The following is a 26173-nucleotide window of genomic DNA, read 5'->3' as shown; positions in this document are numbered from 1 at the left end:
TTATTTACTGTGGATAGAATAAGTTGTGACGCGTGTGATATATATAAGTCTTTATATTTGATTTTGTGCAACATACAATACTGATACAAGTACATCACCGAGTACCTTAACGTGGCCTCATTCAACTTTGGATTTATCGATTTGGTTGCTTGAAATATGAAGAGTGTTAATTATTTTTATCAAAATGAAATATTCAGGTATTGTATAACTATATATCTGGAGACAATGGTTGCATCAGAGGAACTTTTCCATAGTTTAGCTAAAGGACTTATAGCATGGAGCGCGTTTCTGTTCGCATCCTTGCTATTTACAGAGGCAAAGTACGGACGATATGCTGAGAAAAGTTTTTACGTAATGAACGGCAAATTAGGATGGTTTATCCAAGAGCTTCCAGCTTTAGCAGTGCCTGTTTTGCTTTTATGCTTTACAGAGTGTCATAGAATATTATACACTTGTAATAGAGCTTTGTTGACTTTATATATCATACACTACGTACATAGGTAAGGTGAATATTTTTATGTAAAGTCCCACAATATTTTGTTCTTTACTGAGTCTTGCCGCATCAAGTGTGAACAGTCTTGATTTAATATAATACAAAACTGTGTCGAAAAAAATAACTGAATTTCTTCTCACATTTTATATCTACTAGAACACACCCGTGATATCGCGGGTCTGTGACTGAACTAAAGTATATAACCATGCGCAAGCCTTATTTTAGTATTAGTATTGTCATCTGATAAAGTCATGCGGATTATAAGATACACAGTTTTCTCTAATTTCAAATCTTTCTGTTTGAACCCGTCGAACTACGGGGCGCCTTATGGGACTCTTGTGGTTTTGTACAAAATTCAATTCTGTCATAACAAAATCATTTTTGTCTTACAAAACTATGTGCTACAGACTTGTTTTGTGAGAACTTCAATTTTGTGATGATAAAATTCATTTGTGTAGACAAAATTCATTTTTGTAGACAAAATTCATATTTGTCATGACAAAATTCATATTTGTCATGACAAAAGTCAATTTTGTCTAAAAGGTATGCAAATATAAACCATATTTGCATACAAAATTGACTTTTGTTACCTGATATGGAAATTAAATCACAAAAGTCAATTGTGTGAGGTAAGATTCAATTTTGTGAGACAAAATTGACTTTTGTGAGACAAAATTAACTTTTGTGAGACAAAATTGACTTTTGTGAGACAAAATTGACTTTTGTGAGACAAAATTGACTTTTGTGAGACAAAATTCAATTTTGTCAATTTTGTTGAGACAAAAGTCAATTTTGTTAATTTTGTTGAGACAAAAGTCAATTCTGTCAATTTTGTTGAGACAAAAATCAATTTTGTTGAGACAAAAGTCAATTTTGTTAATTTTGTTGAGACAAAAGTCAATTTTGTTAATTTTGTTGAGACAAAAGTCAATTTTGTTGAGACAAAAGTCAATTTTGTGACGACAAAATTCAATTTTGTGATGACAAAATTCAATTTTGTAACAACAAAATTGACTTTTATGAGACAAAATTGACTTTCGTGAGACAAAATTGACTTTCGTGAGACAAAAATCAATTTTGTTGAGACAAAATTCAATTTTGTTGAGACAAAATTCAATTTTGTCAATTTTGTTGAGACAAAAGTCAATTTTGTCAATTTTGTTGAGACAAAAGTCAATTTTGTCTCACAAAAGTCAATTTTGTCTCACAAAAGTCAATTTTGTCTCACAAAAGTCAATTTTGTCTCACAAAAGTCAATTTAGTCAATTTTGTCTCACAAAAGTCAATTTTGTCTCACAAAAGTCAATTTTGTCAATTTTGTTGAGACAAAAGTCAATTTTGTCAATTTTGTTGAGACAAAATTCAATTTTGTCAATTTTGTTGAGACAAAAGTCAATTTTGTCAATTTTCTTGAGACAAAATTAATTTTTGTCAATTTTGTGTAACAAAAGTCGATTTTGTATGCAAATTAGTTCACAGAAACCAAACTAAACTAATTTGAATACAAAATTGACTTTTGTCGCCCAATTTTCAAATTAGGTAACAAAATTCAAGTCTGTGTAACAAAAATGAATTTTGTCATGACAAAAGTGACTTTTGTCCGCTGATAGATAATTTTGTATGACAAAATTTTAAATTTGTAGTATGATACAAATTTTGTTAAACTGAACTTATTTTTGTTGAACAAAAGTCACTTTTGTCCGTACAAAATTGAATTTTGAGTACAAAACCATAAGAGTCCCATTCGGCGCCCCGTACGAACTGGAACTTATCAATTATTGGTAATATTAATTATTTGGAAAACAAAAGGTCATGGAATGGAGTATTTTTTAATCAACAGCATTGTCCTATATTAGTTATAAATAAAGTTGAATTCTTTGATTCGCTGTTTTACGTCATGCCCGCTAACAAATTGAAAACTGTACCTATACGCCTTATTTTTAGTCACAGATTTTTAGTATTCGTATTGTATCTTAGAAAGTCTTACTGATTAAAATACTACAATACTAAGGTAACAATTTGACAATTTAGTAGTGTCAACCCTGTGATTATGACCCGTGCATATAGCATATTAATCCTGAATACACCGTTTGTTGGTGCGCCTGTCAGATGCGGAACGTACAGATAAGGTAATCGGTAACAGGTGAATATACTATTGGTATCGGTATCGGACTCGACCCGGAACTTCTCAATTATTGGCAATATTAATTACGTGGAAAACAAAAGGGCATGGAGTGGTGTAATTTTTAATCTACACCTTTGTACTATATTAGTTATATATAAAGTTGAATTCTTTGATTCGTCGTTTTTACGTGATGACGGCTGACAAATTGGACCTCGTAATTTTAGTATTATAGATATATATGCTGATCTGAAAGGCACACCATCTTCTCGCTGCTTTACATCATGTTCTGTGTTACACCTGAACACTATAAAGACGACGAGCAAATGTAAAACATCGACCAGAAAAAGCTATATTTTATGTAACCAATGTGGTCGAGTGGTCTAAAGCGCTTGACCACAGGCACTTGTCTCAGAAAAAAAAATCCTATATGTGTTATATTAAGGTATATATGGGAGCAAGTGTCTGTACGCTTGACACGGTGCAGGCGGTGTTTCCACGTTGTCACAGAAGCAAGGGTTCAAATCCCGGTAAGGGAAAAACAAAAATTTGCAAAAGCAAATTTAAAGATCCAACATTGTTGGGCTAAATTTGTGACGAATTATATATATACATACGGACGATAGGAACAAAATGGCAGCTAAAAATCTAATGCTTATTTATATTTAAGAAGATGTGGTATAATTTAAAATATAACTCTCCACCAAAGACAGAATGGCATAGATGTTAACAAATATAGGTCACCGTACGACCTAAACTGGACCCCTGTTGTGTTCACTTATCGCTACACTGACAACAGGTATGGCCTAAATCCCGTGGTCAGAATTCTGACCACGGGATTTGATAATTCGACGAGACTAGTGCATCATGTGCTATGTTTATTATGTGTTATACTGATAGGAAATCAAACAAGAAATTAGCACATTTATAACCCTACTGAGTTCTTAAGGGAATAAAAGATACCGACTCAGTTTGTAAAGAACATGTTAACACGCCCGTTGGTCATTTATCTGCTCTACCACCACGGGGTTAATTAACAGATACTTATTTATTTTGCGGCATCACAGTATTAACATTTGAGGTCAATTTCCTATCACTATAATTGGTCAATTTTATTAGCGAATCGTTGAATTTGTAAAACTCGTCCAATTAATGCCAATGTGACAGTGGCACCAACCCGTTCCTTCGGTGCAAAGCTATAGATGGAACGGCGGACCAGTTTACGTACGACCTTCAATAATTTAACAATGAGCAAAACCCATACAGCATAGCCAGCTTTAAAGGGCCCGTAAATGACAAATTTTACACAATTAAAGACAATTGACTTGGGACTGTCACATACACAATGGGGCTGGGTTAAAATCTTTTGCTTGCCGCCAAACCTTTCCCCATACTTGTGAAAGTGCACATGGAGTGCACAATAAGAACAAACGATAAAATCTGTTGAAAGAACGTAACTCATCAAATCGATACAGAGCAGACAAACCATCCAACAAAAAACACAAACTGGACGTTGCAGGTTATTTATACATCCCTACAACAAAGAAGACACTAAAATCTAAAGGTACATTCACACGATACGATTTTCCATACAATCTGAAATCGAAACGTACGCTATTTCCATTCGACGTTTTGACTGGAATCGGACCGTGTGAACGCCAAATCGACTAAATTTATGTATATCAATCAGTACACATCTGAAATCCAATGGGTTTAATGTAAAGACGCCATTAACAGTCCGAAAAAAACATGATCTTGTGCAATGCCAAGATACAAGTATCGACGGATTGTAGAGCCTAACATGTAAATATGTATATAAAAATAATATTTAGCTTAATAAAGCCATATTCAAAGATCTAATCTTGTGTTGAATTTGGAACGTTTTATAATAGGTTTATTTAAAGAATCGATGAGTTTACCCGGATCGTTTCTACATTTCCGCGCTCGGTAAACAACATCTCCATAAAAAATAAGGAACTGCTATCCTAAGTTGAGATATATTTATGTTCCGGATATATATGTTGTGTACAAGATGTAAGTTTATTATAATTTGTACAGGTTTTTTGTACAAGTTATGTTTTTTTTACACATATCTTCTGCTACCAGGTGATGCAGTTTCATCGTCTTTTAAAAGTACCAGTTTAATGTTTTAAATCCAATTTATATACTTCAACCTACATTTAAGTGCTATTCTCCTTGTTCTCAAACTAGAAATGAGGATATCTAAATGGTTTGAAATCTCATTTTATTTGTCTCCTAATACCATATATATACGAATTTTCTTAAGTTGAAACACAACGATCCTAGATTCCGTTGTTGGAATCGTGAACATCTAGCTTCAGTAAGACGCTATATATTTTTTTATACATCAATATATTTGTCAACTACAAGATGATGACATGAGGTCAATGAGTCAACTCTCCATCTAAGTCACAATATATAAACAAGTTGTTTTCTTTAAGAAAGAAAAGCAATACGCGAACCTTAGACTACCAGATCGTTGCTGAATTTGAATTGCAATTGATGTAAAAACACATTTAATAAAGACAGGCAAGTGTGTGTACATTCAAAAGTCAGCTAAAAGTGTATATCCTCGTCTCATAGGTATTCTACAGAAAAACAGGTTTTGAAAAATATCTTATTTTCAGAAATTTTATAAATACCTGAATATACTCTCAAAAGAACCAATTTAAATGAAAAGATATTTATATATAAAAAAGATACCAGAATTAAAATGATATACGTCAGACGCGAGTTAAGTCTACAAAAAATCTCCAGTGACGCTTGAATGCAAAAAGTTAAAATGGCCAAATAAATTACAAAATAAGTTAGTCAATCTATTCCTTGGCTAGAAAATCCTAAATATTTCGAAAATGTCAAAGTTTATGATAGGACAGTGACTCAAAAAAGAAAAAAAATGGAGAAACAGCTAGAAGTCAGAATAGGGAAAGTAATGATGACCGTGCTTTAATAAAGTCACATGTCAAGCACTTACTGCCGTGTCCTGAATTTTTAATAAGAAAAGCGAACATATGCGCATTCACGAGTGAAACTATTATCATTGCATGCACACAGTATTTTAGCGCACGAAATAGTAAATAGAGCTGAAGCACAGGATAAGAATACACATTTGCGTCATCACTTATATTAATCTAATAGTTAAACTACCTAATTCAAGTGTTCTGACTCTGGATTCATTGACATTTATCCGTCATTTTTGTGAAAACAAACCGATTTCGTGCGTGTGAACAGGGTGGTGTATAATGTGAATGAATCAAGACGTGTACATAGGATAGCTGGGCAATACTATGAATATATTTTTTAAAACCGTATCATAGTACAAATATTAAGATACTATTAGGTTGGACTTTAAAAAAATCAAACAAACAAAAATAGAATTACAATTTTATAATAAGCATACGTTCCTGTTAGTATACTTTTTCCAAAAATTTAGAATATAATATCTATAAACACAAACGTCAAGTGTTTACGCTTGGACATTTTATTTAAGGAATGACTGTAATATTTTTTCTGTCTATGAAGAAATAACATAAAAAATTTGGTGCACACTGAATAACGCGCCTAGCGGGTTTTTTAACAAATCAAATCAATCAAATATTTTATTGTCATATAAACTTTACAGTTTGTGACCAACATATATTAATACAATAAACACAATAAACATATATACATACATATTAAACATACAAAATATCAACAGCATTAAAATTTATAACAACAAACAAGTTGTTAAGAGTCCCCTGCCCTCAGTTCTAATGACTTTTTCAAGAAGGATCCTAACTTATTTGTTTGTAAAGGCGATGATGGATTTAGTAAATAATGAATTTTTTCTTCTTCATTTAAATTATTAAAGTTATTATTTTCTGTACATATGTGATGAAAAAATTCATTTCTTAGAGTTTTATTATACTCACAATATAGTAAAAAATGTTTCTCATCCTCTAGTATTTTACATTTATGGCAAAGACGTTCCTCTCTTGGGATTTTAAAATATCTCCCCTTTTCAATCAAGAGGGAGTGATCACTTATTCTAAATTTAGTGATTAATCTCCTTATCTGAAAATTAGATGTATTTAGATAATATTCTAGTTTGTAATCTTTTCTAAGTTTTTTATAGAGAAAAAATTTACTTTTATCATCGATGTTTTGAAATTTATTTTGAATTAAATCTTCATATCTATTTTTCATTTTTAACTTTATATCGTTTTTTATTTTATTTACATCTTTTATGTCCTTACAAGTAGAAAGAATATTAAGGTCAACGTTAGTCTCTTTAACAATATTTTTAGCATATGTATACCATGAGTAAGTCCCTGTCAAATCTAGAGACTGTGCTAGAGAAAAAGCTTCCTTTAACAATGGATTAATATTATTATTATATAGTCTAGCTAAATATAAAAGGGTTTGTGTTTTAATAAAACATTCTATAGGCAATCTTCCTAATTCAACTCCTGCTCCTAAATTGGATGCATTTTTTCTTATCCCTAGAGTAGATTTACAAAATTTAAGATGCATATTTTCTATGGGGGTTTTGTCTATAAAATCAAGTTGATTAATTTCTTTTCCTGAAGTTAAGGCTCTGCTTTTGGCTCGATGAAAAGAAATATATGTATCCAAATATGTTACTTCTGAATTATAGGTCATAATTGGTTTTACTAAAGAATCAAAAAGATTATTTGCTACTTTTATAGGTAGATTATTCAATGATTTAGTATATGATTTTATTGCAAAAAATACTTTTTTTGCTTTTTTTGTCAGCTCTCAAGTACTTTGTGATAAATTTCCATTACATTTTATCAACATTCCCCAAAATGAATATTCTGTTACACTCTCTATGGCTTTATTCTCATAGTAAATATGTGATGTTTCACTTTTATGTTTTGACTGACTAAAAATCATGGATTTAGTTTTGTTTGTATTCAAAGAGAGTTGCCATTTGTTACAATATAATTTAACGTTATTTAAACTGTTTTGTAGACCCTCTTTTGATTCTGACAGGATTAAAAGATCATCCGCAAAAAGAAGGCATCCTACCTTACTATTTATAAGTTTAAGGGGACTTGAATCATTTCCCTCAAAATTTTTTACAATATCATTTATAAAGACATTAAATAAAGTGGGACTTAGTGTGTCTCCCTGTTTAACCCCTCTAGCAATATTAAAATATTCTGATACATAATCTTTATATTTTAAAGATGATTTAGTATTTAAGTATTGTTGTTTTATAACTCTATAAAAAGACTTGCCAACTCCCATTTTAACAGTGTGCACCACATTTTTTAATGTTATTTCGAATAGACAGAAAAAATATTCCAGTCATTTTTTATAATTTTAATTCTAAATTCCATTTTAAACCGTAGTAAACCATGAAAAAAAGTTGATGACGTCACGGCCACATGACTAAATTATCTATGGGCTGATAACAAAATAACGTCAGTCAATCAGAAGACGCGTTACATCCAAAATTAAATTATCAAATAAACCTCTTTTTAACGTCTAACATGCCACCATATAAAAAATATAAGCAGAGACTCATAAATCCATACTATTAAAAACAGTATAAAATAGTTAACATTAGGAAAGTAATTACATTTTGTTATGATTACTATAAATTATCATTACAGGTTTTTGTGTGTGATCAAGGAGGTTATATAACCTCCTTGGTGATTTAAAATCCTTGTGAATTGAGAACGCACAAGTATTTTTTTCATTCAGGACCGTTTAAAATTTATATGTTTGGCTAACTTTTGGTACGCATCCCTGATCATTGCATGGTGCTAATAAGTTACATGTAATTTTCAAAAATGTAATGGTTGTTTTAGAAAATGTTATATGCGTATATATTACAATTAGTTATATTCTTTTAAGAATACATTCAGTCTCAGTTTAAACTAAACAATGCATATTCTCTTAGTCTAGGAGTATCTATGAATGAAATTAGATAAACAAAAATACTAAATATTCAATTCTTTTTATCTTTCTGCTTTCTGACTTCTGTGTTCCGACCTGCATAGAGAAATATTTTAAACTGAAATATCGTTTTCTTAGTTTTGTTCATGCTATGATTGAAATACAAAACATCAAATGATAAACGTTCAGAAATAATCAGTTTATTCTGGGTCATTATATATTAATAAGCTATTCCCAGGTTAACTGCCCCAATGATCACCAAGACGTTGTAATAAATACTGCACATACTATGGCATGCCGTTCTCGTCAAAACTATGTTTAAACCCTTTTTTCGAAAAAAAAATACACACTGAGATTTAAAAACCTAAAATAACACACTGAGAAATCGAAATTACACACTGAAATTTAAAAAAATAAAAAACACACACTGAGAATTCACAATTACACACTGAGATAAAATAAATTGAAAAACACACACTGAGAACTGTTAATTACACACTGAGATTTCAAAAATACACACTGAGATAAATATGCTAATTACTAATGAATATTCATGAGATGAATAATTCAACAGATTAATGTCTTGATCTCAATGACTCTTGTCATTATAATGAAATGCGATTTCTTCAACCAACATTCGTAATAAATTTCAAGACTTAACATCGCTCATATTCATAAGTTTGTTGCCTATAATTCAGATCATTACTACCAGTAATTATAAACATGTTTCCCTTTTCAAAAGTCTTCCAACTGTTTCCCTGATTTCGCTAGTTAATCTTTTATATGTTTGTTACGTTTATATGCTATAATAGACACTTGTCAGAGTAACTTGAAATTTCACTGCATTTTCTTGCAGATTGTTCCAATGTTTTCTTATAATTTTCATAAAGTTTTTCACCATTTGGATATATTTTGAAATAAGAGTAAGTGGGTATTTTTCTAGTTCTTGTATTTCTAAAGTTTTTTTATTAATAATTTGGAACCAAATCGAAAGACTAACGAGTTCTGTCCCCTTGTTGTTTTAAGCTTGTAATAGATTCAGATTAAGTATGCTAATTAGATATGTGCGCATAAAAAGTGCGCACAAATCTCAGTGTGTAATTTTAAATTCTCAGTGTGTAATTTTAAATTCTCAATGTGTAATTTCAAATTCTCAGTTTGTATTTTCAGTTTATTTATTCTCAGTGTGTCTTTTTGAAATCTCAGTGTGTAATTTTCAATTCTCAGTGTGTAATTTTCAATTCTCAGTGTGTAATTTTCAATTCTAAGTGTGTAATTTTCAATTCTCAGTGTGTCTTTTTCATTTTTGTAATCTCAGTGTGTAATTTTTAATTCTCAGTGTGTAATTTTCAATTCTCAGTGTGTATAATTTTCAATTCTCAGTGTGCGTTTTGAAGTTTTTAAATCTCAGTGTGCTTTGTTGTAATTCTCAGTGTGTAAATTTTTCGAAAAATAGTGTAAACATAGTTTTGACGAGAACGGCTTGCCATAACATACAACGAGTAGGGGGACCGGCTCAAAGTATGAATTATATAATTGCGTTATCATTATGTCACCCGATCGACAATGTCGGGTGACATATTGCTATTCCTCTGTTTCTTTTTCACTATTATTATTATTATTATTATTCTTCCACCTAATTTTGTCCGGCAGTTTTCTCAGAGCCAAAGGAACCAATCTGAATGATGGTGCACTATAACAGGGAACCCTGACTTGCCAGTTGCAGTGCAACTTTGGAACTAAAAAATGGCTGCCATCACCATGGAAACCGAAAAATAATGGAAAATTCCAGTTTTTGGTTTTGATGAATTATTTGGAAATGCTTTAACTTAGAATCATTATATTTTGATACAATGTAGGTGCCGGGCATATACTGGTTTTGGATGATTTTGGCAATCATTGGAACTGCTATGTTGCCATGGATACTACACCAAAAATTTCAAAAATATGGAAATGCTCCAAATTTTATAAAACTTCACAGTAATGATGAGCAACATTGTTAGAGGTGGAATTTGGTTTTGCAATTTCGAAAATGTCTGCCGTTACCATGGAAACAATGTAAAACAGGTCAAATGGTCCAAAAACCTTTAAGTGGCATTTACTTTCTTAAAATGGTAGGTCAAATTGATTGAAACTTTGATGGTATGGTCTCTCCCTATACCAATGTGGTATATGCCATTCAATTTTGGGAACGGTCTCTGTTACCATAGGAACCATCCCAAATGTCAAAAATTTCAAAAATTTCAAAATGCTCCAAAATTGATGAAACTTAATATGGTTGTACACTGACAAGTCTGAATGAGACTTTTGAAGTTGGAATTTCCAAAATGGCCACCGTTGTCATGGAAACTGCAGAAATGTCAAATATTTTCAAAATGTTCAAAACTTAATGAAACTTAATATTATTGTTAACTGCCATGTACAGATGAGACTTTTGACTTTGGAATTTTCAAAATGGCTGCCGTTGCCATGGAAACAGCAAAAATGTGAAATTTTCTAAAATGCTCTCGATGTACTGAAAATTTACAGAAAGATGCACTGCAATGCATATATATATGTGCATTCACTGTTAAACAATTTTGAAATGGCTGCCGCTTAGTGGCCATTGGGGGAAGGGTGACATCCGCTATTGCTTGCAATGGCAATTCTAGTTATACTTGATATTTAATGAATATTCACATTAGTACAGATAACAGAGGAGGGGGGGGGGTCAATAGGGGGTCCGTAAACAGGTTAACAACACCTCGATTTTGGCAAAAACAGTTAACCAAAAATGCAAAAAGGCTGATAACAGTTAATAAAGTGGGTTGAAAACAGTTAACAGCTTTAATTGATTCAAGATAACAGTTAACAGCACATTGAAAAGGGCCATAACAGGTTAACACAAAAAGGTATTGCCCCCCCTCTTCCCTCTCATAGCAGATTACAGATTCTTTATTTCTTATAGCCGTTTATAGAGGGGCCGTATCAAAAATATACTACCTGTAGACATGATCGAAAAATTTAGAGACGGTGCGAAAATCTTGATTCCTAGGGATATCGAGTGGCCCATGGACACTTCCAAAAATCGCCGAAATATAAGCGTGAGCCCCTCAGGGATGTTCTCGCAAAAAAACAATTATTGTATTGTTAAAACTATTGACACTGACTAGGGCTAAATATTTAATTGTCAATACGATTAAATAACAACATCTTCGTATAATAACATCTTATATGTAAAATGTTGTTTGTGCTGTATTGAGACCCATCTACAACGAAATTTGTTACATGCACACGTATACAAATTGCGGTTTTTAACTTACGCAATCATAGGTTTGAACGTTGTTTTCAATTTAGACTTGTTTATTTATAGGTTAGACAATACTTGGTCATGTTTTATGAAGATTTAAGCCCAAGGCGAAGCCGAGGGCTTAAATCTTCATAAAACATGACCAAGTATTGTCTGACCAATTTAGAACATATTCACACTTTCGAGTGACCTTACAAAATTAGCCTTTCCCATTGTAATATTCAAACCTTAAAAAGAGTTCACATTTTATAATGAACCAAAACATAGATAATCATCATTTCAATGGATGGAATGAAATAGCACTGACATAGTTTGTGAGGACCGAACGGATAAATTGTTTTTCTTTTTCTTCTGCTTCAGGTAAAATTTAATACTAATATATCTTGAGATTTTTTTATTTTAAAAAGCAACAGAATGTTATATTAATCCCCTTTTTGAAATTTGTTTTTTTTTATAAATATAAAACTCTGTATAAGCATTTAAATTCAGACCGTTCAACGTTAAATGCTTACTTTTTTATTGATAACTTTATATGTATTGTGTTCACCGTAAAAAAATCCTTTGCTTTATATATTAGCAGCCTGAAATTGTTTTCTTGAAAGAAAAAAAATTCCCTCAAATGCCCTGTTTATAATAAATAAATATTATTTTACTTACATCCTTACCCCATTGTTTTTGTTTATTCTATATATGTGTACCATTAGAACATTTATGAAAATGTGCAATATTCAAAATAATTAATTTTAATCTTTGCTCTTTCATCTTTAATCAGTAGGCTCTTTTCCAAGGGAAAATGCTTCAGGTGATTGTACACTTCATTAGTGCAGTTATTAAGAGTTCACTTTCATAATTAACTGACAATGAAAAGTCATTCATGTATAGCATTTCATAGTGCATGGAAAACCGTGTACTATGAAAATTAGAGGGTGAAAAACGGACTTTTCATTGGACGAGAAGGGGTGAGTATGTTCTAAATAGATATATATATATATATATATAACTCTACAAATATACTCTACTCTACAAATAAATATATATATATATATCATAACATACTCACCCCTTCTCGTCCAATGAAAAGTCAGTTTTTAGCCCTCTAATTTTCATAGTACATGGTTTTCCATGCACTATGAAATGCTATACTTGAATGACTTTTCATTGTCAGTTAATTAATTATGAAAGTGAACTCTTAATAGCTGCACTAACGAAGTGTACAATCCCCTAACATTTTCCTTGGGAAAATAGCCTACTGAATACAGATGAATGAGAAAAGATTAAAATAAAAACATTTTGAATCTTGCAAAATTTCATGCATTTTCTAATGCTACACATAATAGAATACACAAAAAAAATATGGTAAGGATAAATAAAATGATATTTCTTTAATTTATATACCTTACATTTGAGGGAATTATTTTTCATTTCTTCAAAAAAACACAATGCCAGACTGCTGATATATAAAGCAAAGGGTTGTTGTCGGAGAAACGCAATACATTTAAATTTATCAATAAAAAGTAAGCATTTAATGTTTAATGGTCTGAATTCAAATATTTATACAGAGAGTTTTATATCTATAAAAAAAATCAAATTCCAAAAAGGGGTTTATATAACATTGTGTTGCTTTTTGAAATAAAAAAATGTAAAGATGTATGAGTATTAAAATTTACCTGAAGCAGAAGAAACACAATTTATTCTTCACCAACTATGTCTGTGCTATTTCATTTCATTCATTGAAATGATCATTACCTATGTTTTATATTTAGTTCATTATAAAAAGTGAACTCTTATTTAGGTTTGAATATTACAATGGGAAAGGAAAATTTTGTAAGGTCACTCGAAAGTGTGAATATGTTCTAAATTGGTTAGACAATACTTGATCATGTTTTATGAAGATTTTAGTCCTCGGCTTCGCCTTGGGCTTAAATATTCATAAAACATGACCAAGTATTGTCTAACCTATAAGTATTCCAAACGGGATAGCAGATTCTTATTTTACGTAGATGCTGTTTATCGATCCTGGAATGTAAAAAACACTTAAAAGCTTACCAATTCAATACCGTAATTAGATCTTTGAATATAAGCCTTCACTATATATCTCAGCTGGATTAACCTTGTATTTCCATCTTACTAGGTAAAGTCAGCTTAGGACAGTGATTATCTTGTACAATTATAATGGAAATTCATTTTACTTACGTTATCCCTTTATTTTCAGAATTTTAATATATCCGTTTTATTTGAAAGGAAAACCACTTCCACTTTACATGGTAGTTTTAGCATTTATGTTTTGTTTGTTTAATGGCTATCTGCAATGTGGTTACTTACTATACAGTGCTGAGTTTAAAGAAGAATGGATCACTTGTCCGCAGTTTATCATAGGTACGTTATACTGATGTTTATTATTTTGTAACATGAATGGGGTTTTGGGGGTTTTGGTTGGAGTTTCCATCCATGATTATTCGAGCACATACAACATGTACAACAGATATAAAACACAGACGGGTAAAGTAAATGCAATGTCATGCAGCAGATACGCATTTACACACAAACATATCACACATGCAAAATAAAATAAAATAAAGCACTATTAGTCTAGTAAACCCGCAAATATATATAAGAAGATGTGGTATGAGTGCCAAAGAGAAACTATATATCCAAGTTATAATTTGTAAAAGTAAACCATTATAATATAGGTCAAAGTACAGTCTTCAATACGGAGCCTTGGCTAAACCGAACAGCAAATTTGGACACAATTTGTAAGCTTGATACTTTCTGAATTTGGGTTGTGATAAATTGTTTTACATACTATAGATTTCTGACAAAAATAAATGTGGTCAATCTTACATACCTAATGCGCAATACTGTGCAATTGAAGATTTCTCCTTGAAACTTTTCAAAAATTCGACATTTGAAAAATTTTGATTTTTTTTTAGAACCCCTTAAAAATTTGAACCCCCCAAACTTTTTGCACACCTCTTGGAGCAGTTACCATCAAACTCAATCCCAGTCTTTCCTTTGTAGTATTGAACCTTGTAGTTCAATTTCAATCATCATCCCATGCCAAAATCAATCCCAACCTTCCTTTTGTGGTATTGAACCTTCTTAAAAAATTTCCGATATAGAGATCTATTCACTTAAACTAAAGTTATTGGTCGGAAACCAAATCTGTCTTCGGACGACGAAGCAGACGACGAAGACGACGACATTATAGCATTATACGAACCAAAAATAATTGCGGTCGTATTAAAACGACTCGAGAGAAACGAGGAACATTCATGAACCACATCAACAAACGACAACCACTGAACACCTGATTTAGGACCGGTACAAACAAATGCAGCGGTTCTAAACGTTAATGCGTTTTAATAGGTACCCACGTTCACTCTTACCTGAAACAATAGTGTAACATCACAACATAGAAAGACACACTATAAAATATCAATTGAAATGGCCTTACTCAATTAACGGACACATTAACACAAGTGAATACACTGAACGAATAAATTTGATCTATGATACAATGTAAATACAAAATATGCATTGTTTATTGCTTATTTTAAACGTTTTTTAAATTTGGATATAAGTTTTAGTATAGTATTATAAATCAAATATGAGAATTTGAGTCGAATCATGTTTTTGGGAAAATGCACGAGGAGAAAGAAAAGATAATTACAGACGAGTTGTTCAAATTGTATAATTAAAAATGTGACAGAGTCTTAATGCCAAGGAAAAAGCTAGACACTATAATCAGCAGATTAAAAATTATGTTTGAACACAAAATTTAAAAAAAAGACCTGAGATGATTACATTCTTCTTTCATGGACATTGGTAGGTAAAAGTTTTCACGACATTTCTTTTGTATTATAAAATAAATCATCCAATGCAGTCCTGTTCAAAGGGCGCAGTTAAATGGCTTAGTGGATACATGTGAACTCCTTGCTTTGCTTAACCTAAGCTCCTACCAGGTCCATTTTTTTGTCCAAGGCCTTGAATTCAAACTTGGCACAGGCACCTGCATTATGTGCTGGGGGTAAACTTGTTTTGTCAAATACCCCTCCCCTATCTACAACTTTCCCCTTGGCAATTCGATGCTTGATAGAAAGAGGGTTATTGCATATATAGAGGTCTATTTTGTTACACCTTGTAATCAATTTATTTGGCAATCGTCAATGGCGGTCAGCAGGGTTTACGAGCATCGATCTGCTAGTCAAATGCGTTCTGTTAAAATATATTTTTTCACTCTTTTGGTCTTTTGGAAAATGTTGTTTGTGCTGTATTTAGACCCTTCTACAACAAAATTTGTTGCATGCACACGTATAAAAATTGAGGTTTTTTATCTAACGCAATCATAGGTTTGAATGTTGTTTTAAATTTAGACTTGTATATATATATAATGTATACAACTGTTCTAAACATCAATCTATATATATATATATATATATATATATATATATTATATATACAACTCGTCTAAACATCAACCCAACAATGTTAGATCTGTAAATTTGCCTTCGCAAATTTTTTGTTATATATATATAATTAAATTTTGGATGTAACGCGTCATCTGCTTGTCTGGAGTAGTTTAGTTTATCAGCCCATAGACATAATTTATTCATGTGACCGTGACATCATCACCGTTTTTTCGTGGTTTACTCCGGTTTAAATGGAATTAAGAATCAAATTATAAATTATAATTACGCGCGTTATTCAGTGTGCACCACATTTTTTTTATGTTATTTCTTCATAGACAGAAAAAATATTACAGTCATTCCTTAAATATATATAACTCGTCTAATCATCAGCCTAACAATGTTAGATCTGTAAATTTGCTTTCGCAATTTTTTTGTTCTTCCCTCGCGGGGTTTCGAACTCATACTACTGAGATATCGTGGCACCAAATCGCCTTGCACCATGCCCGACGAGCTAGACCACTCGACTACCTATATATAAAGGCTCTATAATAATAAAGATTTCGGTGGTCGGGTGTTACCTTTCCTCGTCAGTTGTAATCTAGCGTCGTAATAAACTACATGGTATAGAAGGCATACAGCAGTCATTTAAAAAAAATGTACATATTTTGGTTATTGTCTATTGTCTGTTTATTTTTTTAAGTTTGACATAATTTTTCAATTTAACATAAGAGTTTACACATTGTACAAGATAGTACATGCAAATATTAATGTGAAAAAAGTTTCGTATTTTTTTTATATTCTTTGAAGTATGAAAATTCGCCAATTTCCATGTGTTCATTTTTGATAATTAACATGTTCATTCAAATTATCTGTAGATAAAACTGCTTTTAAAGGTAAACATAATGATAACTTTTCTTTAAGTAACATCATAATTGAAAATAAATAACTTTCCATGTTTCAAATCATGAAAACTTTTATTCCACAGTCTCTGGAATGTCTGTTCATGAATATTTGTCCTTCCTGTTACTATTTATTTGTTTACGGAATAAAACTAGTTAATAACGGCGGTTTTTTTATGATGACGTCGTAGGCGTCGGTACAGGACGTAAAGACATGGTGAAATTTTTTGTGTGGAAAGATTTTGGTCATCAGAATCAAAAGATCGGTAAGTACTGATGTATGCGTACCTTTTTATAATGTCTTTAATGTTACCAGTTGATAGATAATTTTTAATTGCATAAGACTAATGAAACGTTTGTTACCGTAACTTAGGCATGGGCCCACAGGCACTTGTTTCTATCCATAGGAAGGTCGACTATCCTTATAAATGGATAGTCGACCTTCCTATGGATAGAAACAAGAGGTAACAGGAGGGACAAAAATGGTAACAGGATAGACATACTTTGTAGGAAAACTCAAAATTCCTCTTACATTATTGCAAATAAATTGTTATAGATATTATTACCGTACGGTATATTAATTCATAAAGTGTACATTTGTATTGAGGTATTTCTAGAACAAGTCAAGTGCTACCATGCCTGGTAACAGGATGGACAAAATTATTAATTGTACAACTATTATTTAGAATTTAGTTGCCGATATTACTGTACAGCTATTATTCAAGCGTGTCATATAGAATACGCATGGTTTCTTTTCGATACTCTTTGAATGATTAACCCTTTGCGGTTTGTACTTAAATGTTTTCTTTGGTACCTGAACGTAATTTGGTTCATTTGTTTCCTTAATCTATTATTTTGTTTTGTTTAGGTTGTAAAACTATCATTATATATTGCCAACTTTTGTACTGCTTTTTGGAGACATGATACTTTCTCGTTACAGGCAAATAGAGATACAGACCTTGTGAGATGACATCAACACTTATGACACAAAAGAACGTCTTTTATTCCAAAAAAAGGGGGTGCACAACATGTAAATGTGGGTATATTATACCTCTGGTTGTGGTTTGAACTCCCCTGCCCTATTCATAAATCCCTATTCATAAATTAATAATGTGAAAATCCCTTCTCCTTCACAGCTGCCACTATCTTACTTAAATGAGATGATACTAGGAAATAAAAAGATAAGAACACAAATGTTCGTCTACAGTAGGTGCACATCATGTACGTATGACCCATTAATTGATATAAGAATTTCTACCCATTGATATATTGCCTTCTTAAAGTTGCAGGTCACTGATGTTTTTGCCATTATTTGCCATTCCAAATATAAATACCCACACCGGCAAATCTGTGTGTATAATTCAGTTTTATTATGACACCCCCCACCCCCCTGTTTTTTTTTGGGACGCCTCCGTGCTTTTATTTGCAAAAATAATTGAAAGACAAAAGCTGCTACAACTTCCAGAATATTGACTATCATTCCGAATCCAAACAAAATCAGAAGCTCTTCGATCGTGAACTTATGGAGTTGATCCAAAAATCCCAGAATGACAAGCCTTCAGTGTTAAAATGTGCCAGAAACTAGTACATGTATATGTGTATCAGAATCATTGACAATAAAAACATGTTTTATTTGAATGTTCGTTCAGTTGTATTATATTGTTCGTTAACATGTCCTCATATGTTTAAACATATGAAATTAGTTTTACTTTTTATGCCTACATCGATCTTCAACCTTTTCTGGTGATTGGTTAGCCTCCAGTGGACACTTAACGACATATTCAGGAAGAGAATATGAAAAAAATAACAACCAACATGCTGAACTTGATCTTAAAAGCGGTAGTTCACAGAAAGGCATGTCATCTTTTGTATACTGAATTTTACGACTTGCAGCAACCAAATTTTACTTCATACTTAGCGAAAAAACAGCAATACAAATTTTTCATATGTTTTTGTTTTGTTTTGTTTGTTTTTGACCCGGACAGGGATGATACACGTATAAATGGGTCGTGTATAATGTTTAAATACTTATACCTCTTGTTTGTATCCTTAGGAAATTCAAAATCGAGTTTTTTGTTATTGATTTTTGTGACCTAAATTATGTTTTGTCTCTACCTACTGTTACCACCTTGTCCTCCCTGTTACTGCCATTGTTCATTGCTGTTACCCCAAAAAATGTTTAAAATAATTTTGACAATCAACATAACTAATCTATTGACTAAGTTTCTAGTCAGTATCATTGAAAAGGGACACAATTTTTTTTTAATAGCGTTTGAAAAATAAGAAATGTGATGATTTTTCTGAACGTACAGACTATCTGCAGATTTTTTTGGGGGTAATCTACATAAATGATAAATGTAAATGTGATTTCAAATGAACACTGCTCCGCAAGTGTGAGCCACACTTTTCATTGGATATTTTCTTTTCTCTTATCACTTTTGCTATCAGTTAAAAAAGGAACAGGATGGACAAAATTGAACACCAGCTGGCACACCATTTTACAAAAAAAATTCTCGGATGTTTTGAAATAATATTAACAAAGCAATATTCTATTGGTTTTTTAAATTAATTTGCATTTATCTTAACATTTTTTTTGAAAAGTTTAGATTCCAAATTTGTACTTTATTTTGAAATGACTGACAGATGGAATTACTACAGATCAGCTAAATTATTTACTAGTATTATATAGGATCTTTCAAATTAATGTAAGATGCAGTCACAGAAATCATTATATTATAAGTACGTCTGAACCAGTGACAACTCTACGACAGATTTTATCCATCGGAACCCCAGTGATGGTGATCCAAGGCTGAAAATACATTTTGTATATATAATTCGTCTAAATAACAGCCCAACAATGTTAGATCTTTCCGCAATTTTTTATTCTTCCCTGGCCGGGATTCGAATGCTACTGAGATATCGTGGCACCAAATTATCAAGTGCACTATTCCCGGCGCGCTATATCGCTCGACCACCTAGGCTAGACAAAAATCAAGCTTTCGATATCCGGGTGTTACCTTTCCTCGTCAGTATTAATCTAGCGTCGAAACACAGTACCTGATATATAAGGCTTGAAGATGGAAAATAACAGACCAGCAGAATTATCTATCGTAGATTACAGTCATAGCAATAATTATATTATAAGAATGTTTGAACCATTGACAACTCTACGGCATATTTTATCCATCGGATCACCAGTGATGGTGATACAAGGCTGAAAACACCTGCCATACTAGTAATTCGTCTAAATAAGAGCCAAACAATGTTAGATATGTAATTTGCCGAAGCAACTATTTGTCAGTTTTCCCTGGCCGGGATTCGAACTCATGCTACTGAGATATCGTGGCACAAAATCGTGTTATATGATGTATGAATGCAGTGCTTCGTACTTCCTTAAATTTTTCTTTGAAACAATCTTTATTCCGCCAAAAAACGCCAATATTTAGAAAAATAACCAAATTCGGAAACCGCTATCGACCCGTGTCTTATATAAATACGCATAGATCGACATTCTGCCCGCGAAATTTAAAAACTCGTTGTTTCAACACTTGCCGCGATTTCGCGGGCAATTTTTAGTGTAATGTAATTATTGAAAATCATCAATCTTCGTCTGTTTATTTATCTTGCTACATTATGCACTATAGTTTTACTCAAATCTGCGACACAAATAGACAACACACTCTCAAATAAAACACAGGATACGACAATTAACAAATGTCGTGTATCAAATATCATCTCGAGTTTTTATTTTAATAATATTTTTTATTTCAGGTTTAGTATTGTTTATATCAGGACTTGGAATAAACATTCATTCTGATCATATTTTGAGAAATCTCAGAAGACCTGGAGAAACTGGATACAAAATACCAAAAGGTACAACAAAAAACTGTTCTAAATAAAAAATTAAAATAATATAGTGTTATCTAGGGTTATCCGATTTATCGTCGGAAGGACCGGATGTCGAATACCAAAAAAACGTTAAATATAATAGAATCTTTTTCAAATTTAATAGATTTGACATTGATGTTTATATCAATTCCAAAGAAAATGTATAATTACAAACATATCCTTTTCTTTTTGTGTGTTTTTGGCTATTTTGTGTCACGGATCATGTATCTTTTGTTTTTATATTATATACATCCATTGAGTTTTGTAAGGTAGGTGATATGTTATACAAAATGCTGATTAAAAATATTGTAAATGAAAATTTAAAAAGTATAGTGAAAATAATAGGATTAACTGTTTGACTGATAGAGATCTTTGGAAGACTAAGAACTTATACTTTTATTTGGAGTGATACTGATGAATGCCAATTGTTAGCCAAAATATCCGTTTACTAGTATACGATTTCATTACATATTGTTTATCTTTTTTTGCCTTTCGTCAGTATCGTTGTATAAACTTTTCTACTATTTGTTATATACATACAATAATTTGTCTAAAGGTTTGTGCCACGGGCACTTGTCTCAGACACCCCCCCCCCCCTTAATATACCTAATATTAAGATTTATCGCTATTTTGTGCAGTTTTCCTTTGATCTTTTTTTGTGATAATTTTTCATATCATGCTACTCGCTTGAGATGGAAAATTATCGCTAGAAACTAAGGAGGCATGTGGCGTTGCTAATGAAATTGACATGAAATTGACACGTCGTCATAGGTAAAATAGCGATAAACAGATTATCATTGGTCATCTCAACTCGATTGCTGGAGAAAAATCAATCACATTGAGATGATAAACGATTATCTATAAATATAGGATTTTTTTTCTGAGACACTCACAGGTGCCTGTGGTAAATAAAATGCACGAGCAGATTGAATTTTATATTCTTTTTTTTTCAGGAGGAATGTTTGACTACATTTCTGGTGCTAATTTTTTCGGAGAGATATTAGAATGGTGGGGATTTGCCATCGCTTGTAACTCATTACCAGCTTTAGCATTTGCTATATCAACCTCCTGTAATCTCGGGCCTAGAGCTGTTCATCATCATAGGTAAACAAAATATTAACCAGTAACCACTAAAACTATCTTCATTCTAAGGGAAGGAATTACCGTAAAGCCAATTTTGTAGTCTAAAATGCAAATTTACTTAATATCATTTCCTTTTTCGTCTTCTTCTTTGGATATAATACACAAAAGACTATAACACAATAGTGGGATGTATAAATACCAAGCCATGCAACAGGATATTACCTAAACTGGATTAAAAAGGTAAGGTGGAAAATATACAAAGACAAGTGAAAACCTGAGACTTAAATAAGATGATAAACAACGTCAGTACTTAGAATTTATACGTTAAGACCATCATGTATAATTTGTGGCTAAAGTTGATACTGAATATTCATCAACAAGGTCTTGGTATCTTCCGATAACTTTATTTTTATTTTAAAGGACGAGAAGTTCTTTGGCATAACCATTGCTCATTATCTTTCTGCTTATACACTGTAGACGTTTAATAAAGTCTTAATAACAACTTACAGCTGTATAATGCTATAACATCGGATGTATATCCCATATGCAGGTGAAGTGTATATATATATCGCTGCTAAGGGAAATTAAAGTCATCTCGTTTGTCATAGGTTGTGGTACTGTAATAACTGCTTATCTCAAACTTGAGAAATAAATATATCTTTGGATATTAACCTGATTTTTTTCTGTGACAAGTGCTTTTGACCATCCACAATTAAGAACTTGCTGTCATCCGATGTTCAGTACTTCAGTTCTTTGATTTATCGTCGCTGTGACCCCCCCTCACTGCAAGTACATCAATGATTTACGTCTCCGCGGAGACGTTATTAAGAATTGAATGATGGACAGTCTGCGGGCTGAATGCTTCTCACTACCTGATTGGGAGATATTACTGAGACGTTAATAATTAAAGTTCGATGATTGGTTGGAACAATCCAAACCTAGTATCCCGTAGAGTATCGGATTTGTACTCTCTGTTTTAGCAATTAGATTTTGCCTGGTCACCAATCATGCATATAGGTACACAGGTTACTTTAATCTATAAATATTCGAATCTCCTGAAATTTTGTAAACACACACGTTTGTTTCACATTTAATCCAGTCGCTCACTGTTACGTACATTTTAAACAAGAAAAACATAAGAAAACTTGAAAATGTTTATAATATTTCATGATGAGAGGGTAAATTGTTTACAAACTATGTAAAGCATTTACAACCATGATTTTAAGGATAAGTACGATACGGACCTTATTTGACACACAACATAATCATTAAACGATATACTGCTTCATAACGTGTGTGGTGAAATTTGTCGATTGACATGCAAGGCTATTCTGAATGTGACAAAGCGAGAACACTTTCCACTTTCATCAGCTAAGAGACGGCTAGCTTTTTTCGAAAAGCTATTACTTGTTTTTAACTGCTATTGAAATGAAATTGATTAAGATCTGTATTTGATATCAAAAAAGAATTCTAGCTCTTGACTTTCACAATATGACCTATTTTATTCTCAACAATAATTTTTTTTCAGATGGTATAAAAAGAAATTTGAGGGATATCCACTTTGCAGAACAGCGATCATTCCATTTTTATTTTGATACGTTTGGAAAATCAGTGTGCAAAGTGTACTTGATGAACACCTTTATTATAATAAAAAAAAAAGCAACTTCTTAATGACAGCGTGCATGTGTGCAGGGTCATTTTTGTCTTGTAACAGTTTGTTTTAATAAGTTGTGAATTTTCCCCTAGAGAAGTATTATATATGTTACAGTGATTTTTTGTAAATCAGGGATTGTGTAAAATTACTGATATTTTAGGGATTTTGTATAATCACTGAACTGATAAGTGATTTTATAAAATCCCTTATTTTGACTAAGGATTTTACAAAAACACTTAAATAATTTTAAAGATTTTTTTTCCAGATTCCTCATCAAATTTCATGGATTTCGTAAATAAAACTTTTTGATTAAAAAAATATTTAAAAAAGTCCTACAGCAGTTATATTTACACGCATTGATTCGTGTTCTACTTGTAACAAAATGTACATTTTATTCGCCAAAATAGAGGGGTTCCGTCAATAGAGATGATAAGGCATGTACAGAAACGGTCATTGAAAATAAATGCTTCTCAATCCTTGAATCGGAAACTTGACAAGCTAAATATATGTTATGTGTTAAGTATCTGCTTGGTGGGTTTATATGGCTCATTCTTTAGTTTTCTATATAATGTCAGTTTGTGTGTTGTTGTTTCAAGTTGGTCTTTTTCTGTTTTAGTCATTGCGTTGTCAGCCGTTTATCATGCAGTTTCAACTTACGAGTTTGAATGTCCCTTTTGTATCTTTCGCCTCTCTTTAACTCGGTCTCATAGAGATTACGATAAGTGGGGCAGCCCCGTTATTCCGACGCCTCATTAGTCCGACGACCCACTTGTCCGACACCTTGATGTGATAGTCCGACGCCCCATTACTTAGTTCGACACCCCATTGGTCCGACACCCCAATAGTCCGACACGGAATAATTGAACAATATCTTAAATAAATAACTTTTATTTCAAGAAGATAATCTCATAAGTTAAAACTAATCCTACTGAGAATAATCAAAATAATAAAAATATAATTATAAAGTACTTACAATAATATAAGTTTGCTTTATGTCCAGTGGCAAATACTACATGCATGATGCATTTTCAGAACGAGAACTATTTAAAAATAAATACAATAGGTAGGTTCTGTAATAGATGCCATCTCAGATGAAAAAAGGTCAATGAAACTTGAACTGCCACTGGACCAAGAAAGTATAATAAAAAGGGACTGAAATTTGCCTTGCAGCAGGTTCAGACAAAAGACCACCGACACGCGTATACGGCTTCTCAAAGAGTTTTTGCAATGATTTTTAATATGCAGAGAGCGTCTTAGTTATTTTCATGTCGTATGTTTGGTTGTGTTGTTCAACAGTCAAACAACCAATAAGACGCAACAAGAACACAAATGAAAATGACTTTATACAGACAAAATGTTTGTTGTTTTATGAAAATGCAATTACAAATAGCAAGGCTTACTAAAAGAACTCCGCAAAATCGCGGTACGATTGGCAAGCGTTGAAACAAAGGGGCGTATGACATTGCGCCGATTTAAAAAAAATCATTCTTTCATTTGCGCTGATTTCATTTTCACATCGAGATGACCGTGAGGTCATTCCGATGTATTGATATCGCCTTAATTTTTTACAGAAGAGTGTCCACCATGCTCTTGCACTGCACTATTATTAGAATAGTAGAATAGAATTATATACAAATGGATGAAAATTATATAACCATGTAACTGTTATATTAATATAATATATAACAACAAACCAGTGTATAATCGGTGTCTTCCCGATTGTCCTACTTTTTTGAATTACAGGTAACAAAGTAATTTTGTGTGACAATCGGGAATATGTGTGTGGGACAATCGGGAATATGTGTGTGGGACAATTGGGAAGTTTATATGTGGGGCAATCGGGAATTGTTTCGATTGCAGTTAATTAATTTTTTTTATAGTGGGTAGCAGTTACTTACTGGTAACTAATCAGTGCAACTTACAAAATATGAAAAAAACATGAACAAATAATATTTACATATCTAATTTTGTAATTAGTAGGAACAGTTGCAGTATCATCAAACAACAATATAATATGAAGTCATAAAATAGCACTTATCAAGCACAACGAGATTTTACAACACTGTCCTAGGTTAGAGGGACTCGCAGTGGCGGATCCTAGAACTATTCAAAAGGGGGCCCACTAACTGACCTAAAAAGGGGGGGGGCTCCAGTTATGCTTCAGTGATTCCCTTTATAATCAACCAAATTTTTCAAACAGGCCCCCCCTCCCCCCGGCTATGCGGAGGGTTGGCGCCTTCATATAAGTTAACCCCACCACATACTGTATGCGCCTATATCAAGTCAGGAGCCTGTAATTCAGTGCTTGTCGTTTGTTGCTGTGTAACATATTTGTTTTTCTATCATTATTTTGTACATAAATTAGGTCGTTGTTTTTCCTCGTTTGAATTGAAACATTATCCATA

General features: G+C 32.1%; 1 protein-coding gene across 2 annotated transcripts; it reads left to right on the top strand.

Annotated features, from left to right (window-relative positions):
* LOC139510177 (3-oxo-5-alpha-steroid 4-dehydrogenase 1-like) lies at nucleotides 1-24275 on the top strand. Of its 2 annotated transcripts, none has more exons than XM_071296534.1 (5): nucleotides 1-500; nucleotides 14048-14211; nucleotides 20915-21016; nucleotides 21985-22135; nucleotides 23643-24275. In XM_071296534.1, exons 1-5 carry the CDS (start codon nucleotides 157-159, stop codon nucleotides 23707-23709), a joined length of 828 nt encoding a protein of 275 aa, XP_071152635.1. In that variant the 5' UTR covers nucleotides 1-156; the 3' UTR covers nucleotides 23710-24275. The 2 variants fall into 2 exon arrangements, with proteins under 2 accessions (XP_071152635.1, XP_071152636.1); XM_071296535.1 differs by having other exon boundaries at nucleotides 8-197.
* Nucleotides 24276-26173: the final 1898 nt, after the last annotated feature.

The sequence above is a fragment of the Mytilus edulis genome, chromosome 2 (assembly GCF_963676685.1).
Source record: "Mytilus edulis chromosome 2, xbMytEdul2.2, whole genome shotgun sequence".
Classification (NCBI taxonomy): domain Eukaryota; kingdom Metazoa; phylum Mollusca; class Bivalvia; order Mytilida; family Mytilidae; genus Mytilus; species Mytilus edulis.
The sequence above is the reverse complement of the archived record's forward strand: the minus strand, read 5'-3'. Positions and strand labels throughout refer to the sequence as shown.